This window comes from Sturnus vulgaris, chromosome 5 (assembly GCF_052056855.1).
Source record: "Sturnus vulgaris isolate bStuVul1 chromosome 5, bStuVul1.hap1, whole genome shotgun sequence".
Taxonomy (NCBI): domain Eukaryota; kingdom Metazoa; phylum Chordata; class Aves; order Passeriformes; family Sturnidae; genus Sturnus; species Sturnus vulgaris.
The window spans coordinates 15,207,050-15,229,670 of NC_142247.1; the positions used below are offsets into that span (position 1 = coordinate 15,207,050).

Here is a 22,621-nt window from a genome sequence, read left to right on the forward strand (position 1 = left end):
TATGTAAATTATTTTATGTATGACTGTTTGGTGAACTTTAATTTTATCTATACAGACTCTTTATTTGTATTATTTATCACTTACTAGAGGACTATCACTATGTATTTGAGACATCGGTGTCTACTGTGTACTTCCAGACATGTAAATCAGCTGGTGATGAAAGGAAGGACAAGCAGTAATATCTATTAATTTTACTGTGGAAATTCAAGCCAAATAATAAGCAAGTAGTTATTAATCTTGTGAATCAGCCATCATATGGAACACATACAATTTTGTTGTATCCAAGACATGTACAGACCAAGAAGTATAAGACTCTTATTATTAGGAACAGTTTCCTACTGCTGGTGTTTTATCCTGTTTATTTCCTTGATGTAGTCACTGTTTTTAATACGTTTTTAGAAACCAGGGTTACTGCATTTTTCCTGGGGTTCCTCTGTTTCATTGATATGTCAGTTTTTCTCAGAACTGTTTTAATGAGTTTGGAGAAACCTGGTTTGAAGAGCTAGATCTTGAAGTACTGATTTCCCTGATCTTGTTTCCTTTTCTGTTTTAGAGTTGACCTGCCAGGGGACCAGATAACTAAAGTAACACTGGGACGGCTGCATTTCAGTGAAACAACAGCAAATAATATGAGAAAAAAAGGGAAACCTAATCCTGATCAGAGGTATTGCTATAGCTCATTGGCCTATGTGTTAGTTAGAAGTAGAAAAGAGAAAGTCTACTTTAGAATGGAGCCAATGTGGAATTTTTTTCAAATTCTTGCTATGTGCTTAAAAGCTTCTTTCTCTACAGTCACAGAATGATATGAGAATAAAACACCCCAAACGTCATCCTCATGGTTAGAGATAGTTTCAGGAAATCATAGCCAGAATAATGGCAGACAAAATCAGGAAGTAAAAAATCCAAATCTTGATCATTTTTTTTCTGAAGCAGGAAAGATTTTCATCTTCAAGGCTTCATTACTTAAATTCGTGAAAATTATTGTATTCTTTGCTAATTTGCAGTGATTATGAGGTTTGTAAGAGCATATTTCTTAAGAGTACAGGAAATACTTTTCCCTTTATATTGTAAGAAATACGTTTAAAAAACATTGGTTTTTTACATATCAATAATAACAACTGTATTTAAAACTTTTTCTGTGATAAAGAACTACTTCAATTATTGTCTCGATTAAATCAATTTCAAATTAGATACTTCATGCTGGTAGTTGGACTGTATGCTGTCTCTCAGGACCAGTTCTACTTACTCTCTGCAAATGTCTCTGAAAAGATCATTGTGAGGGTAGGTATAAATTTGTATTACTTTCATGTAAAAGTATTTGCTGTCTTGATATTCACAGGAGATTGAGGAGGGTCATGATTCTTGGGGATAAAAATTACCACTGAGTCAAAAAGATTTAGGAAAAAACCTACAGTTGCCTGTTGCATGAGTATGTTATCTTTTAATTATCAGAAATTAAAAGTGTTATAAGTAGAGCTATAGATGGTTTTTAAAAGAAAACTTGTTACGGGTTCCAATACAAAATATATTGATTTTTCCAGACTTTTTTTTAATTTGCAGTGAAACTATTTACTTCACTTGCCAGGAATTTTGTACAAGCTTTCATTAGCTAGCTAGTCTTTATTTTCCAAGGAAGATGAGAAGGAAAAAACAGTAAGGAAAGAAGGTCAAACAGCCCTAGGAAGTTTAAGACCCATAGCTTCACTTTTCCAATGTGTTTCCAGAGTGTCCCACCTCTCGATTTGATGGTAGTAATATCGCTTTCAAATTAACAAAAGGAAGAAGAATCTCTTTTCCTGTTCACTGTTACTTTTCAGTCGCCTGGTTCACAGAACATTTTTCTTTTAGTACTCAGATTTAGCCTACAGTTGGACTCAGAAAAAACCCAGATCTGCAGTGTAACAAGAGCTATGGAGAATTAGGGTTAGAAGAGAGAGAAAACACAGAACCCCACAATGAATAGGATTGCAAGGGGAAAAGTGGGGGCTGCTGAAAGCTTTCAGTCCTGGCCCCTTCTTGTGATCAGTAGGTGGTGGCCAGTGTTTGAACTGGGCATAGGCTGGAGTTATAGTTATTTCTAAGGTGAATATTGTGTTTAAGGCTTAGAAAGATGGGAAATATATAAGGTACTATGTGGCAGGGCTGCAAAAAATGGGAGAGGGCCTCTGGAAGACTGCAGTCCACGGAACTTTTTCATGTGGGTCCATTGAAGAGCTGCTTCTTGTTTGCATGGACTCTTTCTCTAGCCCTTGGCTTATGGAGAGGAATAGGCTTAGGATTTTGGCTTAGATTCAAGCAAGACCAAAAGCTCGGGTGCATTAAGTGGAGCTGGGAAGAGGCTTCTAAAGAAAGTCAAGGGCTCTCAAAAGCTTTTAGTCCTGGCATTGTTTTTTGCAGGTCATTGCTTGTATCCTTTTTGGCAGCCCATAATCTCCCTAAGGCTTACAGTTATGATCTGGTTTAGCATTTGGGATTGGAGAGAGCAAAAGGGCAAATCTCCAGTACACGGGTGTTACTCGGGGGTTTCCAAAGGAAGATGGGGGCTTTCAGACGGTTTCAGTCCTGGCTCCTTTCTCATCTGAGCATCTTCTTGTGTCTTAAACCCTCCTTCTGTAGTCAGAGTTAGGTTTTTAGGGGGTATTATGGCCCAGAGCTCATTTCTGGGTGGAACTGTGAAAAGGCTTTGAAAGCAATGTGTGGAGTTTAGTTGTTTTCTGCCCTGCTGAGAAGTTTATCATCCTGGCTGCTGCTGTGGTTTTTTGCTTCAAGATGCTGAAGCAGTGTTTGCATCATTCCTACTTACATTATATAGTTATTTTCCTTTATTTGTCCATTAATTTCCACAATCCTGTTTTCATCTGTATTTCTCTTTCTGGATCTGACAGTGTTACAGATATCACATCATGAATAATTTGGGGAAGCTGTTGAATTTTCACATTTGTCACATACTTGTTATTTTACAAAATATATATTTTTATGTAAGATTTAGAAATTCCCATTTTCCCACTATTTATAATATTAAATTCTTTTGAAATTTCAATGAAGAGGGCCCCTTCAAGGTATGTGAGACAGTTTTTGAACAGGAATTCATGGAATGAGATTTTTCAAACCTAGCCACTCTTTCAGACAAAGAAAAAAGAAGGCAGTAAGGCAGAAAGATCAAGGGGCTCTGGTCTGAAGTAGTGAAAATATCAACAGGAAAGATAGAAGGAAAAAAATGTAATTTTCTAGCTATCTAACAGTGCTAGATAGCTACCGTGCTAGATAGAGCTTCAGTGGCACGGTAAAGTGAGTCAGCCACTGGCTACCTTAAAGTAGCAAAGCCATGCAAATGCACTGTGAGAAAAAGCAGCTCATCTTCTGGCCCTTTATACACTCCAGCACAACAAAGCTGCCAGCTGAGTGGTGCTTGTCAGGCATATCAGATCATGCTCTAATTGTGACAAACAGTGGTGAGTACACAGTGCCAGGCCTTGTAGCTGGCAAAGCCTTGTGAAAGCCTGGCTTCTTTTTATCATGATTGTGCTTTGGCCTGAATTCAAAGTTTAAAAAACCCCTAAAACAACGAACAACCCAAAATTAAATGTTGAAATCAAATGCCTTTTCTTGTTATACACATTCTATTGTTTTATTGGTGTTCTTTAAAAGACCCTGTTTCCTTGACATGAAATTTTCAGTATGAGTTAATTTAAAATATTACAGAGGATTTTATGAATCACATGTGTTTAATCTCTGCCTTGCTTTCTCTTTTCTGATTTCCAGTCTCAACTAAAATTTAGTGGTAGATAAAGAATGGTTATGTGGTATAATGTCAAAGTTAGAATTTGGAAAGTTTTGGACATTGTCAATTTAGCTTAAGGTTCTAATGAAGTAGAATTCAAGGGAAAAAAGCACGAGGCCCTTGCTGTGTGAGCAGAAATACTTTAAGTAACTCCAGTCTGTTTTTTTATCTTAGTGTGTTAAAAAGCACTTAAATATTGAAATTGTATTCAAGATCTGGCTTTTCATTTTCCCCAATTTCTGATAGAGTAAACAGTAGTGCATCTATGTTATACTGTATCATTAAGCAAAAAAATTTTCTTCCAGGCATCTAACCCCGGGCAGTTTGAGAATGACAGTGATGTCCTGTGGCAGCGAGGACATGTTCCAGACACCATAGCCTATCATGGTCGAGTAGGAATTAACACGGACGCCCCAGACGAAGCGCTGGTTGTCTGCGGGAACGCCAAAGTTATGGGCAGAGTCATGCACCCATCTGACAGCCGAGCAAAGCAGAATATCCGCGAGGTGAGGGCCGTGCAGTGCTGAGGGCACTTGTGCTGGCACGGGTGGGTCATGGCTCTGACGTGTGGAGCAGCTCCTGTGTCCTGACTGGGCTGAAATGCTGCCTTAAAGAAACCAGATGTACCATTGCTCACCTACATATAGTAGGACCCACAGCTGGTCTGTGGGTTAGAGAAGGTTAATGAGTGAGATTTGTTTTGAGAAGTATTCTCCGACCAAGGCTGTTGGCATGGAGACCAAGAACAGAAGAGGAGAGAAGAAGATAACCGCGAAAAAAACTCCGCAGAAAGTATTTTGAGAAATATCCTGGGAAGAATAGGAGTGGAGAAGTTTCCACCAATGACTGCTGTGTTGACTAATTGTGACAAATAAGAAAGTATGAAGTGTATAGAGGGTCTAAAAGATGGAGCAGTGTTGTAATAATCAGATATTAGCCTTTTGAAATGTAGTGTGCCTTTTGTATGTCATGCCTGCCCTTACAGCAACACCTGCAGACTTTGGAGAAGGCTCTCTATAGAAGCTGGGAGTTGTCAAACAGAAGGATAACTGCCAATGCAAATACAAACAGCATTCTGGTGGTGAGGAATGGGAAAATTGTCTGTATTTTTCAATGTGATGACTGACCAAATGACTGTGTCAGGCTAGTTGCTCTTTCTCTCATCCTACATGCCATGCTTAGTGTTTCAGCATGTAAATCTTGGTATTTTTCCAACTAGGTCGATACAAATGAGCAGTTGAGAAGAATAACACAAATGAGGCTGGTGGAATATGACTACAAGCCTGAATTTGCATCTGTTATGGGAATAAAAGATACCCATGAAACAGGTATAAAGTCAGCTCTGTTCCCATTTTTCATTAACACCTACTGATATTTATTGTACCATAGTACCTTTTAATATCCTGATATTTCATCCTCATTTTTTAGGTTACCACAATTGCACACTTTGCTGTGTATCTCTTGTGGTATAAAAATGCCAAAATTAGGTATTGGTTGTAATTTTACAACTTCTATTTCAATTTTTAAAGATGAGAAGTTTATTTTCCAGAAGTTCAATTAGAATGAAGTGTGTGCTTACAAACAATTCTGTTCTTTCTGCAGAGAAATGAGAATTCTAAAGGTTTCTGTGGGGTTTTTTTTGTGGAATGGAGAAAAGCCCCTGAAATCATGGATTTTCCTATCACAGATAAATTCCAGATAATTTTTTGCTTTGCCTGTAGTTTTTAGAATGGCCAGCGGGTTTGCCAGTATGTTTCCTGACATTAGTTCTTGTTACCTCCTGAACAGGAATAATAGCCCAGGAAGTGAAGAGGCTTTTACCTGAAGCTGTTAGAGAAGTTGGAGATGTTGCTTGTAATGATGGAGAAAAAATAGAAAACTTCCTCATGGTTGACAAGGTATGGTCTTGAGGGAGAAAGTGGGGGTGTGTATTTAGGCTGTTCCTTCATGTGAGGAGCTATGAACACACGCTGTGCCCCATAAAAAGCTGTAGCACCCCCTTATGTGTTACAGAAACGGTGTTCAGTGAGTCATCAAGAAAAGCTGAACCACCAGCTGTTAGTAAAGGGCTGAATCTTTTAATGACAAGAAGTATCTATATTAAAAACTTATTACAGTAAACATACAGTTAAAAAGAAAAAGCCCTAACTTTTCTGAATAAAAGTGGATAGTGATTTCATAGCATTGGTTCAACAAGTGGTACTCCAAAACGTTCTTTTGTGTTAAGTGTTTCAGTTAATTAAGTGTTCCACAAATGAATTAAGCAATGATGGCATTCAATTTGTTAAATAAAAACTTCCTTACTCTAATCCTGGTATAACCTCTACATACCAAATCCAAGTGCTAGGGTTTTGGGGTTTTTTGGCAATCTGAAATGCTTTTTATGGGTTCAAAATCATATGCTCTGAAATGGCACACAAAGTATTTACCATGCTCATAGGTTGGAAGCACTGCTGAGGTATTGTCCTGTGCTCTCTTTTCCTTTTCCAGTAGAAATACAGCTGCAAGGGACTGTCAGTCACAGAGTCCAGTCACACAAGGCTGCAGATAGCACTTGTCTCAAAGCAGCCCCTCTGCTGAGTGCTGGTTCACTGCATGCCAAAGACCACTTCCCAATTCTTTCCCACTTGCAGCTGATAATGAGAAGAGGGAAGTTTTAGAGAAAGGTGACCTTATCTTGTCTGGATGATATCATGAACACAATCCTGCATTCATTATCATAATGCATTCTTTCATTATTCTATAGAAAATACAAGTTTACACCACCAAACTTGGAGAAAATATCTACAAAAATACTGTATTTCACTTGTCATCTTTTGATAGGCTATAAATAATTTGAATTCATAGGTTAAATCTTCTATGTTGTATTCCATATAAAAGAAGTATGAATTAGACACCTTGAATAAAGCTGTGGAAAAAGCACTTATGGAGATACCATTGAAAAGGAGACTTCTAAAAAATTTGCTCAATTTGGTCAGGATTCCAGCCTGTAACTGATTTCTAGATGCTAGCAGAAGAGCATTGGTGGTAGGTGACTCCAGGTTAGTTTTGCCCTTTAGGCCTTCCTATTATATTGTATGACAGCTGTGGCATCATTTGCATTTTTGAATGCCTCCAAAATTTCTTTAGAGTAGTCAGGTTTTTCATCTGACAGAAGCTTAGGTTGGAGAATTGAGCTTTTGATTCATATCTCTACCTTGCTGAAATATCACACAAAATACCATCTCTAACAGTGCCTCACAGCACTGCTGTTTGGGCCCATGATGTTTCCTTTCTTCTCTGTACCTTGGGTCACTGGAGAGTCCTTGCCAGGATGTCTTCCAGGGATGTGACCTACAAATGGAGAATACCTACTTTCTGTTCATCCCTGTAGGATGTGATTCTGCTGTGTATGTGGCCCAAGCAGGAATGGTTTGTTACAGCAGTGGCTTATTTGCTGCTTAGCATTTTCTTGACTACTTGTCTAGATCTGGATCTGGGATTACTTCACAGGCACTTTGTTGTTTTAATATGGTTAGATAAATCTGTGCTTTCTCCTCTTTCTCCTAACACTTGTGGCAGAATGTATGAAATTCCCCAATTCCATTACCTTTGGGGTGACAGAACTGGGAGAGATCTCTGTCCATTTAAGAGGTATATTGAATTCAGAGATTTGGAACATGTCTTGTTCAGGTGGAACATCTGGTTTAAATTTCTGGAGCACCCAGCTCTAGAGTAGCTCAGCAGCTTGAATAACGAATGGACAGTGCTTCATATTTTTTCTTTCAGATTGGCAGGTGATGAGACCTTGAACTTTGTTATCTCATATTCCAAGTTTGTTTCCAGATAAGTAGAGTGTTGGTGGGTTTTACATCTCTTTGGCAGTTTGGAGCTGTTGAACTCTGTAAAATTAATTGATAGCATTACACATTTGAACCAGGCTCTGCTACTTTCTAGAGAAATGTCTCAACTATGTGCAATTTGGTTTTTTGAGACAGAATATTTTCTTCTCAGTTGCACTGTACTCAGTATTTTGTCACTAGAGTGGCAGTAAAACTCAGATCAGTTCTTTTCCCCTCAAACGGAGTATTCCTTCATTTCGCCAGAAGAGCAATTTTCTCAGCTAGTTGAAGCTACCTAGAAGCAATTCATGCTTGATTTGAAGGCAATGGAAAGGACAGCTGCTACATATCATTGATATGGGAGGGAAAGTGGCCATATAAGTGATTTCACAGTTCTAGGTACAAGAGATTATTTTGAAGTCACTTTTTATTTAAATGGGCTGTTGGTATTCTGGCAGTAAGGAAGCTGGTGAGTTGCCACAGATAATGTGCTCTGATTCTGATTACATGAAATGCTGTCTGGTTTTGTGGAATGCAGTCACCTTTAAAAAAAGGTGTGTGTGACTTTTACAATGTGAAAGGCAAAACTGCTTTTACCTTCTGCATAATTTGACTAGACTGGAACAGTAAACAACATTAACTACAGTAATAACTTTGTCCAGTGGCACCATTCTGGTTATACATTAGTATGAGAAAGCCATTCTTTCAAACACAGCAAACAAAGTACTCTTCTACAATGCTCTTGCAGTGGACCAGTAACCATTTTTAACTCAGAAATTGATAAGATACTTACTACCTGGATGGTTATACTGAGGGCTTCTCCAGCAGATTGATACATAGATGATAAGCAGGGCTAGGAGATTAGGAGGTTTTCCTGGGTAAAATATCCAGAAGGAGCAAAATGTTTTAGTTGCAGAGATGATCATGTTATTAGAACCTACAAGACTCCTGTAAGAGACTGGAGAGGCTGAAGGGGAGAGCAAAACATTGTGCAACCACAGCTCGATGTCTGGTCTGGTTTTTAATCTGTCTCACTTATCTCTGTGTGATTAACATTATGTGTACAACATGGATAGAAACTCTGGTTTGTCTGAGCCTACCTAAAGCCTATAGGGAGGTGGGTGGACGTATACTTTGTTAAGGAATTCTAAAATCTATGTTCAGCTGCAACACTGAAAATCAAGTAGTAGATGCCTACTTGATGGAACAGTGTTAAGGTTTCAACACAGTATAAAGGCAAAACAGTTTAAATTCTTGGTGTAAAAAGCCTTTTAGCTTCTTCAAATTTTTTTGCAAGTCCTCATTTTCAATTTACTGCAAATTAAATGTCTAGCAAAAGGATTTTATGGTCATACATGCACCCGTCTACAGTGAGATAACTGGTGTTTACATAGGTGAATTCTGCACTCATTTCTGCTTGTTACATCTGATTGATGAATATCCTATGTATCTGCTATGTACGTACTTTTGTCATTGTTTTCTTCTCAGGATCAGATCTTTATGGAGAATGTTGGTGCTGTAAAGCAGCTTTGTAAGCTAACAAACAATCTTGAAGTCAGAATAGAAGAATTGGAACAGTGGAATAGGAAACTGGCCAGACTGAAACGGATTAACAGTTTAAAGTCAACAGTCAGTGAAGAGAGCAAAGTCAGGTACCTCTGGCTGGGATGTTCTCTGATAGTTGTCACACAGATTGTTAAAGTGTTCTCTGCGATAGAAGTGAAAACCGATTTTGCTTGACAGTAGAATTCAGCTATTTTCCAGTGTTTAAGCTGTGCAAAAGACCCCAAATTCTCATATTTTTTTTAGTCACTGACGAAATTAATGTTTGAAATGGCTGTTAAATAGCAGTTATTTTTGTAATTGCTTCTGTTGCATAAAGTAAAAGGTAGATTATGTCCAGTTACCGCTCTGGGACTTGGAAATTGCTTCTAAGGCAGATCTGTAGAGCTTCTTCTGCAAGAAAGATTCTTCATTAGTGCTTCAGTGGAAGTGATGAGTGTTTCCTGTTTCTAAGCCATTTCCCCAAGTTTTCTTTGAAATTAAATGTAGCATTTAAGAGCATTCAGCTGAATGAGTTAACTGGAGACCTTTGTCCTTGAAAATTAATCTGCTGACACTTCTGCCTTTTCCTTTGTACATGTTAAAATAGCAAATGCAAGTGACATTAACACATTAAAAGTATCTTTATTTCATTAATTTGTTGCTGAAGCATTTGAATGTTAAAGAGATCTTGTCTCTTACAGCAGGTATAGTCGAGCTAATAGTACCTTGCCATCAATAAAATCAGTCCCGCTAAAATCCAGGAAGGTGAGTGAAATTAAATCCCTGTCTGAATCATTCACTGTGATTTGCTTTCACTTTCTCTTGCCTGTATCGTGGTATAGGAAGTGGATACTCCTTTTCAAAGGGATCATATTGAGGAAATACATATATTGACCTTTTTCAGGACAGTCTTCCTAGGCCGCCCAGCCCTGTTCTTTCAGATGAACCAATGTTCATTTGCTTACCTCGCTTTTGCCAGTGCCAAAGAGCAAGAGAAAATAATAGGCCAAATATGCTTTGTACCATAATGACAGTTAAATGCTCCATCATCTAAGATTATCCTACTTACTTGGAAAGTCATTTGGAAAGCCTTTCTTTTTTGTATTTATAACAGTCCTGCTTTAACGTGGTCGGAGCACATACTGAAAGCTGCTGACCTTTTAGTTTTGGACACTTACTGAGTTGTTAATTTGGTTTTGAAATACTTCAAAAGTAGGAAAAATGGCAGGAAGAAAGGACAAGGAGCTGTTATTTTTATCTGTCCTTTCTTCCTCTGTAATGTTTGTGCCCCCACACTATCAACAATGTACAGTGCACTCTCAGTCTTAGGGACCTTTTAATTGCAAAGTTCTAATTAACAAGTTTTTCTCTGTAGATGTTGCCCCCTATATAAGGGTGACCATGAAAGAAGCAAGGGTTATGTGAAGTCAACCTAGTGCAGTATAGTATTTCTTAATCTACTATTAGTTGCTTAGATGTATGCTGCTTGAGTTAACCAAACTTTTGGTTTTTTACCCTAGGTTTGTTTGTCAAAGACCAAAGAATCTTGCTCCGTGAAGATTTTCCGGGTGACTATAATAGCTTTGATTGCTATTATGGCACTATGGTAACAATTAATTAACAACAATTTGACTTGTTTCTCCCTTCCCCTTTCTACTTATCTGAAATAATATAGCACATTTTCTTCTCCTTTTCCCTTCCTACTTGAAGAACACAATGTACTAAAATTAACAATGAAAATCCCTGGTAATATTATAAAGTTGAGACCATTTTATAAAAGTATGGTACTCATGTGATGGGCACACCATGTCACAATGTGTGGTGCACCTTGAGTGTACCTCAGTGGCTTGTGCTACAGGTGCAAAACTGGACTCTGCATGTTTTATCCAATCATTCTGTGCCTAAGTACAATTTCTTATGTACAGAGTGATTCTGCTGTGTGAAATGAAGCTGAACCCGTTTCCACTGTGGAGGGCAATTATGTGACTGAAAGTTTAACTTGTGACATTGGGCTTGTGGAAAGTGAAGTACGCACTGGACCTCTGAGATTTCCATTTTCTGTCTCCAGTCCAAAACCCTGTGGCTTATAATCTCTTTGAACTGGTGATGTGATTCTGTTTAGGTTGGAAACTGGCCGTATTTTGTGTTGAATACAAGTTTATGAGCACAATACTCCATACAAGTATCTGATCTAAACCTCCTTAAATTCAGTAGAAATTTTTCCCACTGAAGGGAAAGTGATCAGACAGTTAACACTGCATGACTCCTTTTTGACGTGATGCTGTCAAGGTATTGTTCATATTATGTTGCATAAAAGATGGATGTAAATCTACAGAACAATTCTCTTTCCACAGTGCCTTGACAATATGGAGCCTATATTTACTTAGCATTCATGACAGCCGTTTTGAAAAGCATCCAGTTTACAGGCAAGTAGTTAAATTACCATTAGTGAATTCAAATTAGTAGAATCAGTAATAGGCTGTGGATAAATTTGTTTTGGTCCTCAGCTCTAATGTCCATTTCTTAATGAATTGTTTTTCTTCATCAGCAGTACCTCAACTTCTGTTCTAGTCTCTCCCTCTACCACCACAGCAGGTACTGTGTCTCTGCTGGTCTGCATACACATAATGGGCTATTATAAAATGCCAGTACACAGCATTTGTGAGAATTATAATTTTTTTTCTTTTTTTTTGCTTTAGCTTTGCAGAGAGAAAGCACAGTTTCTCAGAGCACACAGCCCATCAGCAGGATCCCTGAAGTGAATTTCTGTGACCTTTTGCCTTGTGACAAGGTCTACTGTTGTCCAATTCATCAAACAAAAGTCACATCTCTAAGTTATGAAAAAAACAATGCAAAGGAAAAACGTAAGTTGAAAATTTAATTATTTTTAATTTGAGCAGAGACTGTATGGAAAGTATGGGGGAAGGGGCAAGAATCTTTAAATGTAGTTAGCTTTCTACAAAAGAGCTTAGTCCAGAGGATTTTAAAAAATGTTGATATAGCTAATCATTACTACAGTCAAAATGCTTTTGAAAAATCTGGCCTGGTTACCCTTAAGAATTTGGGGCCCCAAAGATGTTTTGTCTGGTGTCGCTGTTCTTCCTGGCCATTCTTGGTAAATTATTTGATGTGAACTGGAAACTCACTAATACCTTTAATTAACCTTTGGCTATAGTTGGATGGGAGTTGATTAGTGGTAGTAGAGGATGAATTAACAAATGTAAAAAACTCCAAAAAACTGAATTGTGTCACAATGTGGTGGTAGTACATCTTTTCTATGGACTGGGACAGAATGCCAACTGCCTGAAAACATAAAACTTAAAATTCTGATTGTTAAGGCAGGGGTTTTGATAGTATTATTTGAAGACAGAGCTCTAAAAATAAAATACTTTTACTGGAATGAATTATTTTACTGATATTGTCTACCAGATGTTTTATGTGTAGTGTATGAGAAGATGTGTTGTTTACAACTTTTATAATATTTATAAGAAAAGATTAATGCATAAAGGTATGCATAAGTCGTGAGATTCTGTATTCCTCTTTCCCAGTCCTTAACATATCCAGTGTCTGGAAGCAAGTGTTAATATTACTAAACCAGCAGTCAGACTTTTCCTATCTTGGCCTTGGGAACAATTCTTGCTTTACCAGTCAACAAAGTGAAGTGAAACTGGGGATGGATGCAGTTCAGCCTCTGCAGTACCAGTGTCTGCCAGGGCAGGCATTGCCAATTGCTGTGACGCTCTCAGCATGAGCTGTTTCAGTGGGACTCACCCTCTGGCCATTCTTTCCTCTCAGACAGGCTGGATGTGAGTGCTCCTTGCGATTCTTGTGATCAGTGCTGCAGTAAGCCCTGTGGCAGATAGAGCTCAATACAGTGCTTTCAAGAGGTCGTACCTGAGTGATTTGTGTTGCTCTGAAGCCTGAGAGAGTGTTGATTAATTAAGAAGACCTAAATCTCATTTATAAATTAGGGAACTGTAGATGGATGAAATTGAAATATGAAAACCTTCATCCTCAGCTGGCTGCTTCTGATACTAGGTGGAACGAGAAGATAAGAATAAACACAAAGCATTACCTTCTCAAGGTCTTATGCTCCAAATAGTATTAATACTGGATCCAAGAGTGAAAAAATCAGCACAGTACACAAACTACTGAAAGATTTCAGTTCTGCACAAGTTTAATGAACCTAAATGTATCCCCAGATGGAAGGTAACAATGTCAATATGAAATCCAAACAGAAGGAAAACCAACAAGCTGTTTAATGTAGCTGTAGCCAAGATAAATGAAAAGGAAAATGTTTTCAGGACATTTCAGAACAGCTGAGAGTTAAATATGGGAAATAATCAAGATAAAAAGTGGATACCTTAGAATCAACTGATTAATCCTGTTCATGAAAATGTAGAACTGTTTGAAATTGCAATTAAATTAAATAATAATTTGGGAATTATTACAGACCTTTTGCTGCTCCACAATGCAATACCTGAATTTGGTGGGTGGAGACTACTATGGAGTGCATCCATCATAGCTCCTAATCTTTGAATCCTGGATTTGCTGATGAAAAAGCTGTTTGGAAAGTTCAAGTAGAAACAAAAACATTCATAAGCAAGAGAAATTTATTAAACAAAATCTCAGCACATCTTTTTGTCATCTAGCTTACTGTGACCTTGTTTCCTCATATTTTCTTTGAACTTCGATTGATTTCAGTGGAATTCAGGAAAGTGAATACCCTTTAGCATTTGGGCCTTTTCTGCTCTCTGATCCCATGCCATTAGTGCTCATTGCTTAATGTTAAGTGTCACCAATAACCAGGAGCAGTCTTTATTTGTTGTTTCTCCTCAGTGTCTCTCACCTCACAATGAAAGGTTGATGACAGCTCCAGCTGAATTTTGGTCAGCCTCATGCATTCACATTTATTGCCTTCAGAGGGTAGTTAACAGATTCAGAGTAAAGTACCACCATGATGAGAAATCACCAGCAGATTTTTCCCACGCTGCTTACAGAAATTACAACTCTCTTGAATTAAAAGCATAGAGTATTTGAGGGAAAAAAACCACTACATTTATTGAATGAGTTTTTCTTAATCTTATCTGAAGATGATGGTTTTCCTCATTACGTTTTTGTCAGGCTTGTAGTTCTATATTTGTTATTGAATTGGATCTTCAACACCCCACATCAGCCTTTGAGAAAGCCCTCAGTGTTACTATATGTGAAAGAGTGGAATTTTATTTACAATTTATTGAAGATCGCTGTGGTGCTTTGTGGTAGTTCTTGGTGTTCTCAATTGGCACCTTGTATTCAAAATTTAGATTGCAATATCTGAAAGAACAATGAAATGGCAATTTTAGGATGAGTGAAAACCCAAGTGAAAATAAAGTTCTATGCTAGTTATTGACTCAGTTTAAATAGTTGAAATCTTAGTGAAGTAAATCTGTCTTTGTCTTGATTTTTTTACAAAATTCTGATACTGCGTAATGCTTTCTTCCACCATCTGCAAAAGAATCAGTTTTAAGTGTTTACTAATCCCAAGTTTTTAATCAATATTCCTACCAACACTTACATGGGCTGAATTATTTTATCTACATAGAGGAATCTTTTACCCCTACTATGGCATATAGGTTTTCTACAGAGTAGCCCTCTGCTAATGACAATACAAAATTACAGTGTTAAATGCATTGCTAGCATATCTGGACTATTCAGAGAAATCAGGAGAAAATGAATGTGTGACAATTAGCTTGTGAATTAAAGGGAGGAATGAGAGAATGAGCAGGCTTTTATTAGATCTACTCCAAAATGAGTGTACATGTGTGATTGCATGGTTCAGTAGCCTTTTTTCTAAGTGTGTGAAACTGTATAAGGATATGGGTCAGCAGATGACTACTAAATGCAGCCCACTGTAGTCATAGCAGATGACTACTACCCCCAAATCTGGCAGAAGCTGTAGATCTGTATGATGAGCTAGTGAATAGGAAATGGATTAAAGGAATAGCTGGCAGCAGTATGAGAAGTTTATTAAACAAAGACAAGTCAAATTAAAATCCCAAAGATGATTTTGTATTACATTGCTTCTGGGCCCTAGGATTCCAGGTGTTCATGTTGTTCTGTGGTCTTGGTCACCTACTATGAGAATGCATGAGAAAAGTCTAGATTTTCTTATTTCCCAATACTGATATGAAATCAAAATCTGGAATGAATAAGAAAACAATAAGGTCAATCCAGCTGTCTTGTTTCAATCTCAGTACTAATGCATTTTGATCCCTGCTTCCTATCATGAAACAGTCATTTTGAAATCAGAAAATTTCCTTTGCAAAGCATGATAACGTAGTATTTTGGTATTCTAGAAATGATATCCAATGAAGCATGTTGGTTTAGGCAAGATCAGCATTTCCCAGTGCCAGTTTACTGGTAGCATGTCTCTGAACAGATTCTTGGCTGGCAATCTGTGTAGATGCACAGGAATAGCATTAGACCATTTCCCATGGGCTTGTAGGGCCATTTGCCTTCCCCAGGTTGTACTATATGGTGATTATTCAAAAAACCTCTAAAGTTCACTTTTCTAGGCAAGTGTTGAGAAAATAACAGAATAATAATTAAAAAAAAGAGGTAATCAGCTTATATTACACAGCCTAGTTCCATGTTTGAAGTTACAGAGGTGACATCAGTGAACATGGTGATCGTGTTGTTAGAGACGTGTATTAGACGTGTATTAAATTATTTTTAAATTTGGTTATGCATCCTCTCTCTGAAGTGCTGGCTCAGTCCTCAGTATCTTAACATCTCACATTCAAAAATCTAAGTTGTTCCCCCAGCCTATATTTGCATGCCAGATGCCTACAATTCCTAATGCCATTTTCTCACTGATAAGAAAGATGTGGCTGTATGTTCAGATTTTTGCTGAAGTGCCTGGCTGCACATTGACTTTCAGCTTGGCTCTCTGTTATAGAAATTGATGATGTTCTCTGTGTGTGATGAAGTCTTTTCTATTAGGCTATGTTTTGGAAATGTTTTTGATACTTTGTAGATTTCAAAAACTTGTTTCTTGTTATCTGCAAACTTATTTTGTCTGTGTATATCTTCTCCTGAGTGGAGGTGCTTTGTATTTTAAAGATATCTCTTGTGGTTATGCATGTCTTTATTCAAGTTATAATTAACAAAATATCTTCTGGTTTTGTATTCATCGTTTGCTGTTACAATTGTTCAAGGCTAATTTCAGCTGTGTTTGTACATTCATTCTTTCACAGGAAACAAAAGTGACATGTTACCCAAAAAAGATCCAGTCAAAAAACTTGGTGGAAGACCTGATCTTGGAAATGACTGTAAGTTCTATATTTAAACGAAAAAAAAATAAAATGTTTACTTGAATAGCTTTCAAGATCTACTTTTAGGCTTGGAATTCTACTTCTGGAATTTAGAGACGTTTCAGTTATAATTCATCATTGTAGAGAGTTAGCACTTGTGAGTATAGTTCCTGTGAACCACAGGAAACCTGTGATTCACTGTAATTTTCAGTTTATTCTTACATCTTCCTTGGATTTTTATAGACATTCTGACTGCCCCCTCTAGAGAGTTCTTAGGCTTGGCATCAGATACAATAAAATTACAAGTGACATTTTCCTTGACAGGGGCTAAAATCTTGTGCTCAAGGGATATGAGTGTGATATTTGTGTGCAGGAAACTCATGATATAGTGTGAACGAAGTGTTTAAGGTTTGCCTCATCTCACCTAAGGGATTAAAAAGTCAGCTGCTCAAGGGGGCCATCCTTACCTTCAGATCTTGACACTACATTCAGAGGAGATGAAATAAAATTTCTTGACACAGGAAGTTTGGCTTGATTTCAGGTTCCCCTTTTAGAGACTGTGCACTGCTGTCAGAGCCAGCCTGGGTTGAAAATATTGATTCTTTTATGTAAAGATGAGTATCTGCTGACTACATATGTTAGAACAGCATGCTCTGGCATTCATTCAGTATGAGCAGGATTATGCCTTGTGTCTTTTTGGTTTATGTGAATCCTCTGTTTTAAGGCCTTTTTTTTTTTTTAAATGAAGATTTGATTAAAGACTAGGCAATATTTGGATGATAAAACATCTAAATTTAGACATCTAGACCATGCACTTAAAGCAGGTGAGGAATAGAACACAGGTTCTGCTTGTTGCCTAGATGTGCCCCAGTGAGATGATCTGGGAAAAATCATTCCCCTTCTGAGTTTTTTTGCATGGGTACACACACCTCAGACAAGCTCCTCTGAGGCATCACTATGTTCCATGTTGTAGTGAGTTGCTGCATCACAGGGAAATGCTCTCCTGTGCTACTTCTCTGAGATGAACATGCTCAATTTCCCTCTGCCACTTGTAGATATTTGCATGCTGAAAATTAAATATATACTACTGCACGGAGATTTTATAATCAGAGAACAGGTCACCCTGTAGTCATCAAGGCTCTCTGTAAAAAAGGGGATGGTTGCTGTAGGCCAGAGGAACAGAAACACAAAGGCAGTGTGCACAGTGTGATGTGAAGGGCTTGGGGCTGCTGAACCATGTTCTCCTTGTGCTTTCTGCACCACATTGTAAGACCAGGTGAAAGGTCTGCAGAGGAGGATGTATGAGGAGCAGCTGAGATCACTGGGGTTGTTCAGCCTAGAGAAGAGGGGAGACCTCCTGGTGGCCCAGAGCTTCCTCCTGAGGGGAAGCCAAGGGGCAGGCACTGATCTCTGCCCTGGTGACCAGTGATAGGACCCAAGGGAACAGCATGAAGTTGTGTCAGGGGAGGATTAGGCTGGATATCAGGAGAAGGTTCTTCACCCTGAGGTTGGTCAGGCACTGGAACAGAGAAGTGGTCATGACACCAAGACTGCCAGAGTTGAGGAAGGATTTGGACAGCACTCTCAGGCACGTGGTGTCTGCCAATGTTATCATGACTATACTTGTCATCTATCTGTAGAATATTGCAAAGCTCTTTCAAAAACAAAAGTTCTTGCCAATTCAAGACAACATTATAATTTTCATTTAATTTGTGTAGTTTTCTTCCACAGAGAATTAAAAACAAGTTTTGTTGCATTCTGTATTATTCCTCTCAACAAAGATAGGGTTTTTCAAGTTAGTGGTTACTTGAATGAGTATGACTTCTAGTGCATTAAAATGAATATTGATTCATTTGAGTTTTACCTGGAATGCCATCAAAGTAGCCTTCAATGTCTGTGCAGAAGAAAATGGTGCAATGTTAGGTTCCTAGGATATTTGTCCTTGCAAAGTGAACAAGGACCTTATCTCCAATGCCAGAATCAAAGTAATCAACCAGAGGCTTTTTTTAACTGAGTGCTAATTTAGACCTGCAGCAAGTCCTGTAGTGGCAATCAAGGCAGTTAACTAACTGCAGTTTTATTATGCTCTTATCTAAGATTTCTGAAATAATCAAGAATAAACCATTATTCTTAATGTTTTTAGGGATTGATACAACAATCAGTTCCATACAGATTTTGGAAACTCAGCAAAGCATTGACAATCGCTATTGTAGTAAAAATCTGCAGTGCAGGTAGGAGAATTGTTTTATTGTGCTATGGTGGAATAAAATACCATTAATGTGGCCTGGCTGCCTGACTGGCTCCTGCTCACAGTTGTTTCTTCTAGCATGCAGTAGTCTTTGATACCTTTTAATGTTTTTTTCTGTTTAAATTTAAATGCAATTTCCATGTTTTGGTGAAGATACTGTCTATCTCAAAATCCCATATGTGTTAATGCAACCTTTTTCAGCTCTGGAAACTACAACTATGTTATTCCTATTAACAAATACACACCCATGGATGTAGAAATCTCACTGGAAATAAAGTAAGTACAATTAAAAGGAATACATATAAAAGACAACAGTAGTTCTTTGTTTGATAGAATTCTTGCCTGATGTCTTTTGTTACATAAATTTGTCCTATTCAGAGTGGGAAAAATCTATGCACAACTAAATTGTTAATGTAGACCTTTTGGGTAGATTCTGTGCTGTTTCATAGGCCCAATACCATTCTCAGCTCAAGGACAATTTCACCCAATGTTACAGGTATGGAAATCCAGAAGTCTTAAACTTCTATCCTAGTAATCATTGGAGCAGACATGTATGTGTGTATTGGCAGGATTGGGGTCTCTGGACTAGGGATCTGATTTTGCTTTTGTTGTAGAGAAATATTATCAGGAACATAACATGAGTAACTGCAGAGAGTACCTTCTTTGGGCCTGTTGTGCCAAACCCTGTTAAAGGGGGAATCTTGTGCAGGAACTTCTGGTATTGAATAAAATTGTGACTTAAAGCAGGGAAAGGCAGCAAACTTATTCCTTTCAGCAGGTATTTTCTCCTCAAAAGCCCACCTCTACCATGTTTTCCCAGAGGGAACAAGTCCTTTCTTTTGGAGTTTTATTCTGAGAAAGGCCAGAAGTAGCCAGAACAGCTGCCAAACAATCTGCTTGACAACAGCTTATTACTCCTGTTTCTGCAAGAAAGGACTCGTCCAATCTTTTATCTTCAATGTTATCCCTGTAAACATCTGCCTTTTTCAGATAAGATGAAATATAACAGTACTCCTGAAGTGTCTGCTTGCTTTCTACAGCCACTGAAAATTTGTCTTTTAAATGTATGCCATTATAATCCAATAGTAGAGCGCTCCCATGTAAGGTTTAATACATCATATTCAGAGTTTCACTGAGTATGACTTTATTTTGAATATTGGTTTGTGGTTTGGGGGAAACTGATTTTTTTTTTTAATAAAGTCATTTATCCTTATTTTTCTCTGTTTCTTGAAGCACCACAGAACCATTAATTATATTTCTTTGCAAAGTCACATTTGGAAATTATTGCTCCCCTTATTCTTCAAGCCAAAACAGTAGGAAGGATTTTCAAGAAACCACACAGGTAAGATTTTTGTAGCAATACTCTGGCTTCTGGGAATCATTTTTATAAAACTAATGGCTGCAAAATTCTGATCTTTATTGAAGTACTAGAAATTCAAATGCTGGTACTTTGAGTCTGTCAGTCATAGCTGGCTTTGGCATGACCATAATGAGATGCAATCTTTTTGTTGGAGTCAGTTTTCTGCTGACTTTCATAAAAATCTATCCAACGATTCTCTGCAAGGACAGTTTTGATTCTGCTTCACCCTAACTCATTGCTACAACTCATTAAAACTTCAGAGATACTTAAGAAATGGGAATAACTTATCAGTCAGAGCTTTAGGAGAGTCCTCCATGCTCTCATCTGCTTTATGGTTTCCATTATTATCTTATGGGTAATGAATTCCAGTTTTAAAGTCTAGAATTTGCAGGTAACAGTGGCAGTATTCTGCTTAATTTTTGTGCTAACAGGACTTTACCAATAATTCTCTGTAGGGAAAATTCTTCATTTTAAAACCAAAAGTTGTTTATGTGTCATTTTCTGAATTGCCTCAATGGGGATAAAAGCTGGTAAAACAGGTTAGCTTTTCCCAATTAAAAAGAAAATTTAGTGACCAGGTCTTGCAAATCTTTAAGCATCTCCAGTAAATTCATGAATGCTTTAAAGTCTCTTAAAGTTCCCTGGACATACAGGACTCCTTCAAGGTCCCCATTTGTCAGTGTTTGTTTGGAAATGTTTATTCTGGCTAAAACAGTAGGAAAGGCAGAAGCAATGATAATAGCATTTCTGAACACATTGTAGGAGAAACATCCCTGAATTTGGAAGTAATTTCAGAGTCTTCTTCAGAATCCTGAATTATGCTCCCATGCATAGTATGTTTTTAATTGATTTTTTGGTGTGTGTTTTTTGTGTTTAGTCAAATTACAGCACTTGAGATACCTCCAGTCGTAAGCTGAACTTTTTGCTCAGCTTTTCAAATGTCTTTGCAAAAAGTTTCAGGCTTCTCTGTAACAGTGGCAAAGTCATCCGAAAGCCCAAATTTTCCAAGTTTTGACCTGTCTGCTGTAATTTCAACAGAATTGAAATTAAGTCAGACATAGAGAGTTTCACAATGTGGAAATGCCCTTGAAGCTTACTGACAAAACTGGTCAAAGAGATTTCCTGTGTCAAGCTGAAATCCACATCAAAAGACTAAAGCTAACTAGCCTCCAGCAGCAGTGAGCTTTCAGATTTGATGTGTCTCAGAATAGAAATGCTGCCTGGTTGAAGAGGTTTCTTTCAAGAGGATTTTTCTAGGGATGGAAAGGCTTATTCCCTACCAAAAGGCAGAGCAGCAATCATTTGGACTCACCAGTCCCATGTAAGTTTTGTTGTGTGAACATATCATCTGCTGCAGACAGGGTGTGCCAGAAAGTGAAGTGAGGCGAGAAAGATGAAGGAGTTGAGGCACTAGAAATATAAGTTACCATGGATCATTAGGTGAAAGAGAGGTGAGGATTGAATTTTGTTGTATTCATTGTAGCATAAACATTTCAGGTACAAAATATGCTGTTTCACTTTTGCATAGCAGAACACTGTAATAAAAAAATAGCATGAAACCTTGCAGGTATCTGTTATTGAAATACTGAGTGAAGACACTACCCATATTTTCAGACTATATGGAGGAAATCTTCTGTCTTCTGAACGCTGCTAAAGTTGTCCCAAAATCAGCAGAACTGCCATTTGCTAGTTCACAGGGAGTCAGATGCCTGCAGTTCCCATGTGGAGCAATCAGAGTAAACACACATTTCCAAGGTTTCAAGTCAGCACTTGGTCTTTAAATACTTTGATAGTAGTTATCAAGGCTTGGTATCATAATTACCTGGCACTGCATTTGTCAATTAACTATTTCCAGAGTCTGTCCTTCTCTCCAATTTCCCATGAAATGAGTTTATCTAATCTGTCTCCCATCTGTCCCCAGGGTCGCCAGCACATTTGGGCTCTCCCGGTAGCTCAGCTGTACGACAGCGCGTACTCGTTCCGCGTAGCCGTGCCGGTAAGCCTTTCCAAGTGACAACTCAGCAAAACACAAATAGCATTTGAACTCGAAGAAGTTCCTGTATCAATCTCCTTTGTTTTTTCTTTTGCAGGGTTTTGCTAGCTGCTCAACAGACCGTTACTTTGCTGGAATGTTTTTTACTGATTATTACTTCTACTTCTATCGGCAGTGTAACTAAAATGTTGCCAAATGTTCTGTTCTTTGAGGAAAAGATGAGGAAACACTTAAAATGAAAAAGAGACTTACAAATAACCCTGGATATTTTTAAAACCTCTTTCTGCGTTGTATGGGATTTTCTTGGTTTTTTTCACTTTTAAATTAAAAAAAAAAAGTAGAAAAATAAAGTGTTTGACAACAATCATAGCTCTGCATTTCCAGAAACTGTTTCTGAAAAGACATGAGATAATGGAGTATGTGATGATGTTGTGGGTGGAATGGGAGCTTCAAAGTTTATTAGAGAAGCCTTCCCATTGAGTCACAAGGTGCAGAATGACCTCTGGCTTTCTAAACACCTCACAGAGTTTAGGTGTGGTTGAATCCAATCTTGGCCTCAGACTTGGTCAGTGGTTTGA

The 22,621-nt window shown here is 37.9% G+C and overlaps 1 protein-coding gene across 4 annotated transcripts in view; it reads left to right on the plus strand.

The window, feature by feature from the left end:
* MYRFL (myelin regulatory factor like) overlaps positions 1-22,412 on the plus strand; it is a 42,101-nt gene extending 19,689 nt beyond the window's left edge. For 2 of the 4 annotated variants that reach the window (XM_088164939.1, XM_088164940.1), the window contains exons 8-24: positions 554-664; positions 1,191-1,281; positions 4,087-4,287; positions 5,001-5,109; positions 5,570-5,679; positions 9,091-9,254; positions 9,849-9,912; positions 10,668-10,753; positions 11,502-11,573; positions 11,696-11,742; positions 11,847-12,011; positions 16,386-16,460; positions 18,586-18,673; positions 18,892-18,966; positions 19,924-20,032; positions 21,972-22,046; positions 22,141-22,412. In XM_088164939.1, the coding sequence (XP_088021065.1) occupies positions 554-664; positions 1,191-1,281; positions 4,087-4,287; positions 5,001-5,109; positions 5,570-5,679; positions 9,091-9,254; positions 9,849-9,912; positions 10,668-10,753; positions 11,502-11,573; positions 11,696-11,742; positions 11,847-12,011; positions 16,386-16,460; positions 18,586-18,673; positions 18,892-18,966; positions 19,924-20,032; positions 21,972-22,046; positions 22,141-22,227 (1,729 nt within the window). In that variant the 3' untranslated portion in view covers positions 22,228-22,412. The remainder of the gene's footprint in view (positions 1-553; positions 665-1,190; positions 1,282-4,086; positions 4,288-5,000; positions 5,110-5,569; positions 5,680-9,090; positions 9,255-9,848; positions 9,913-10,667; positions 10,754-11,501; positions 11,574-11,695; positions 11,743-11,846; positions 12,012-16,385; positions 16,461-18,585; positions 18,674-18,891; positions 18,967-19,923; positions 20,033-21,971; positions 22,047-22,140) is intronic. The other 2 variants (XM_088164941.1, XM_088164942.1) reach the window with 1 other exon arrangement.
* Positions 22,413-22,621: the final 209 nt, after the last annotated feature.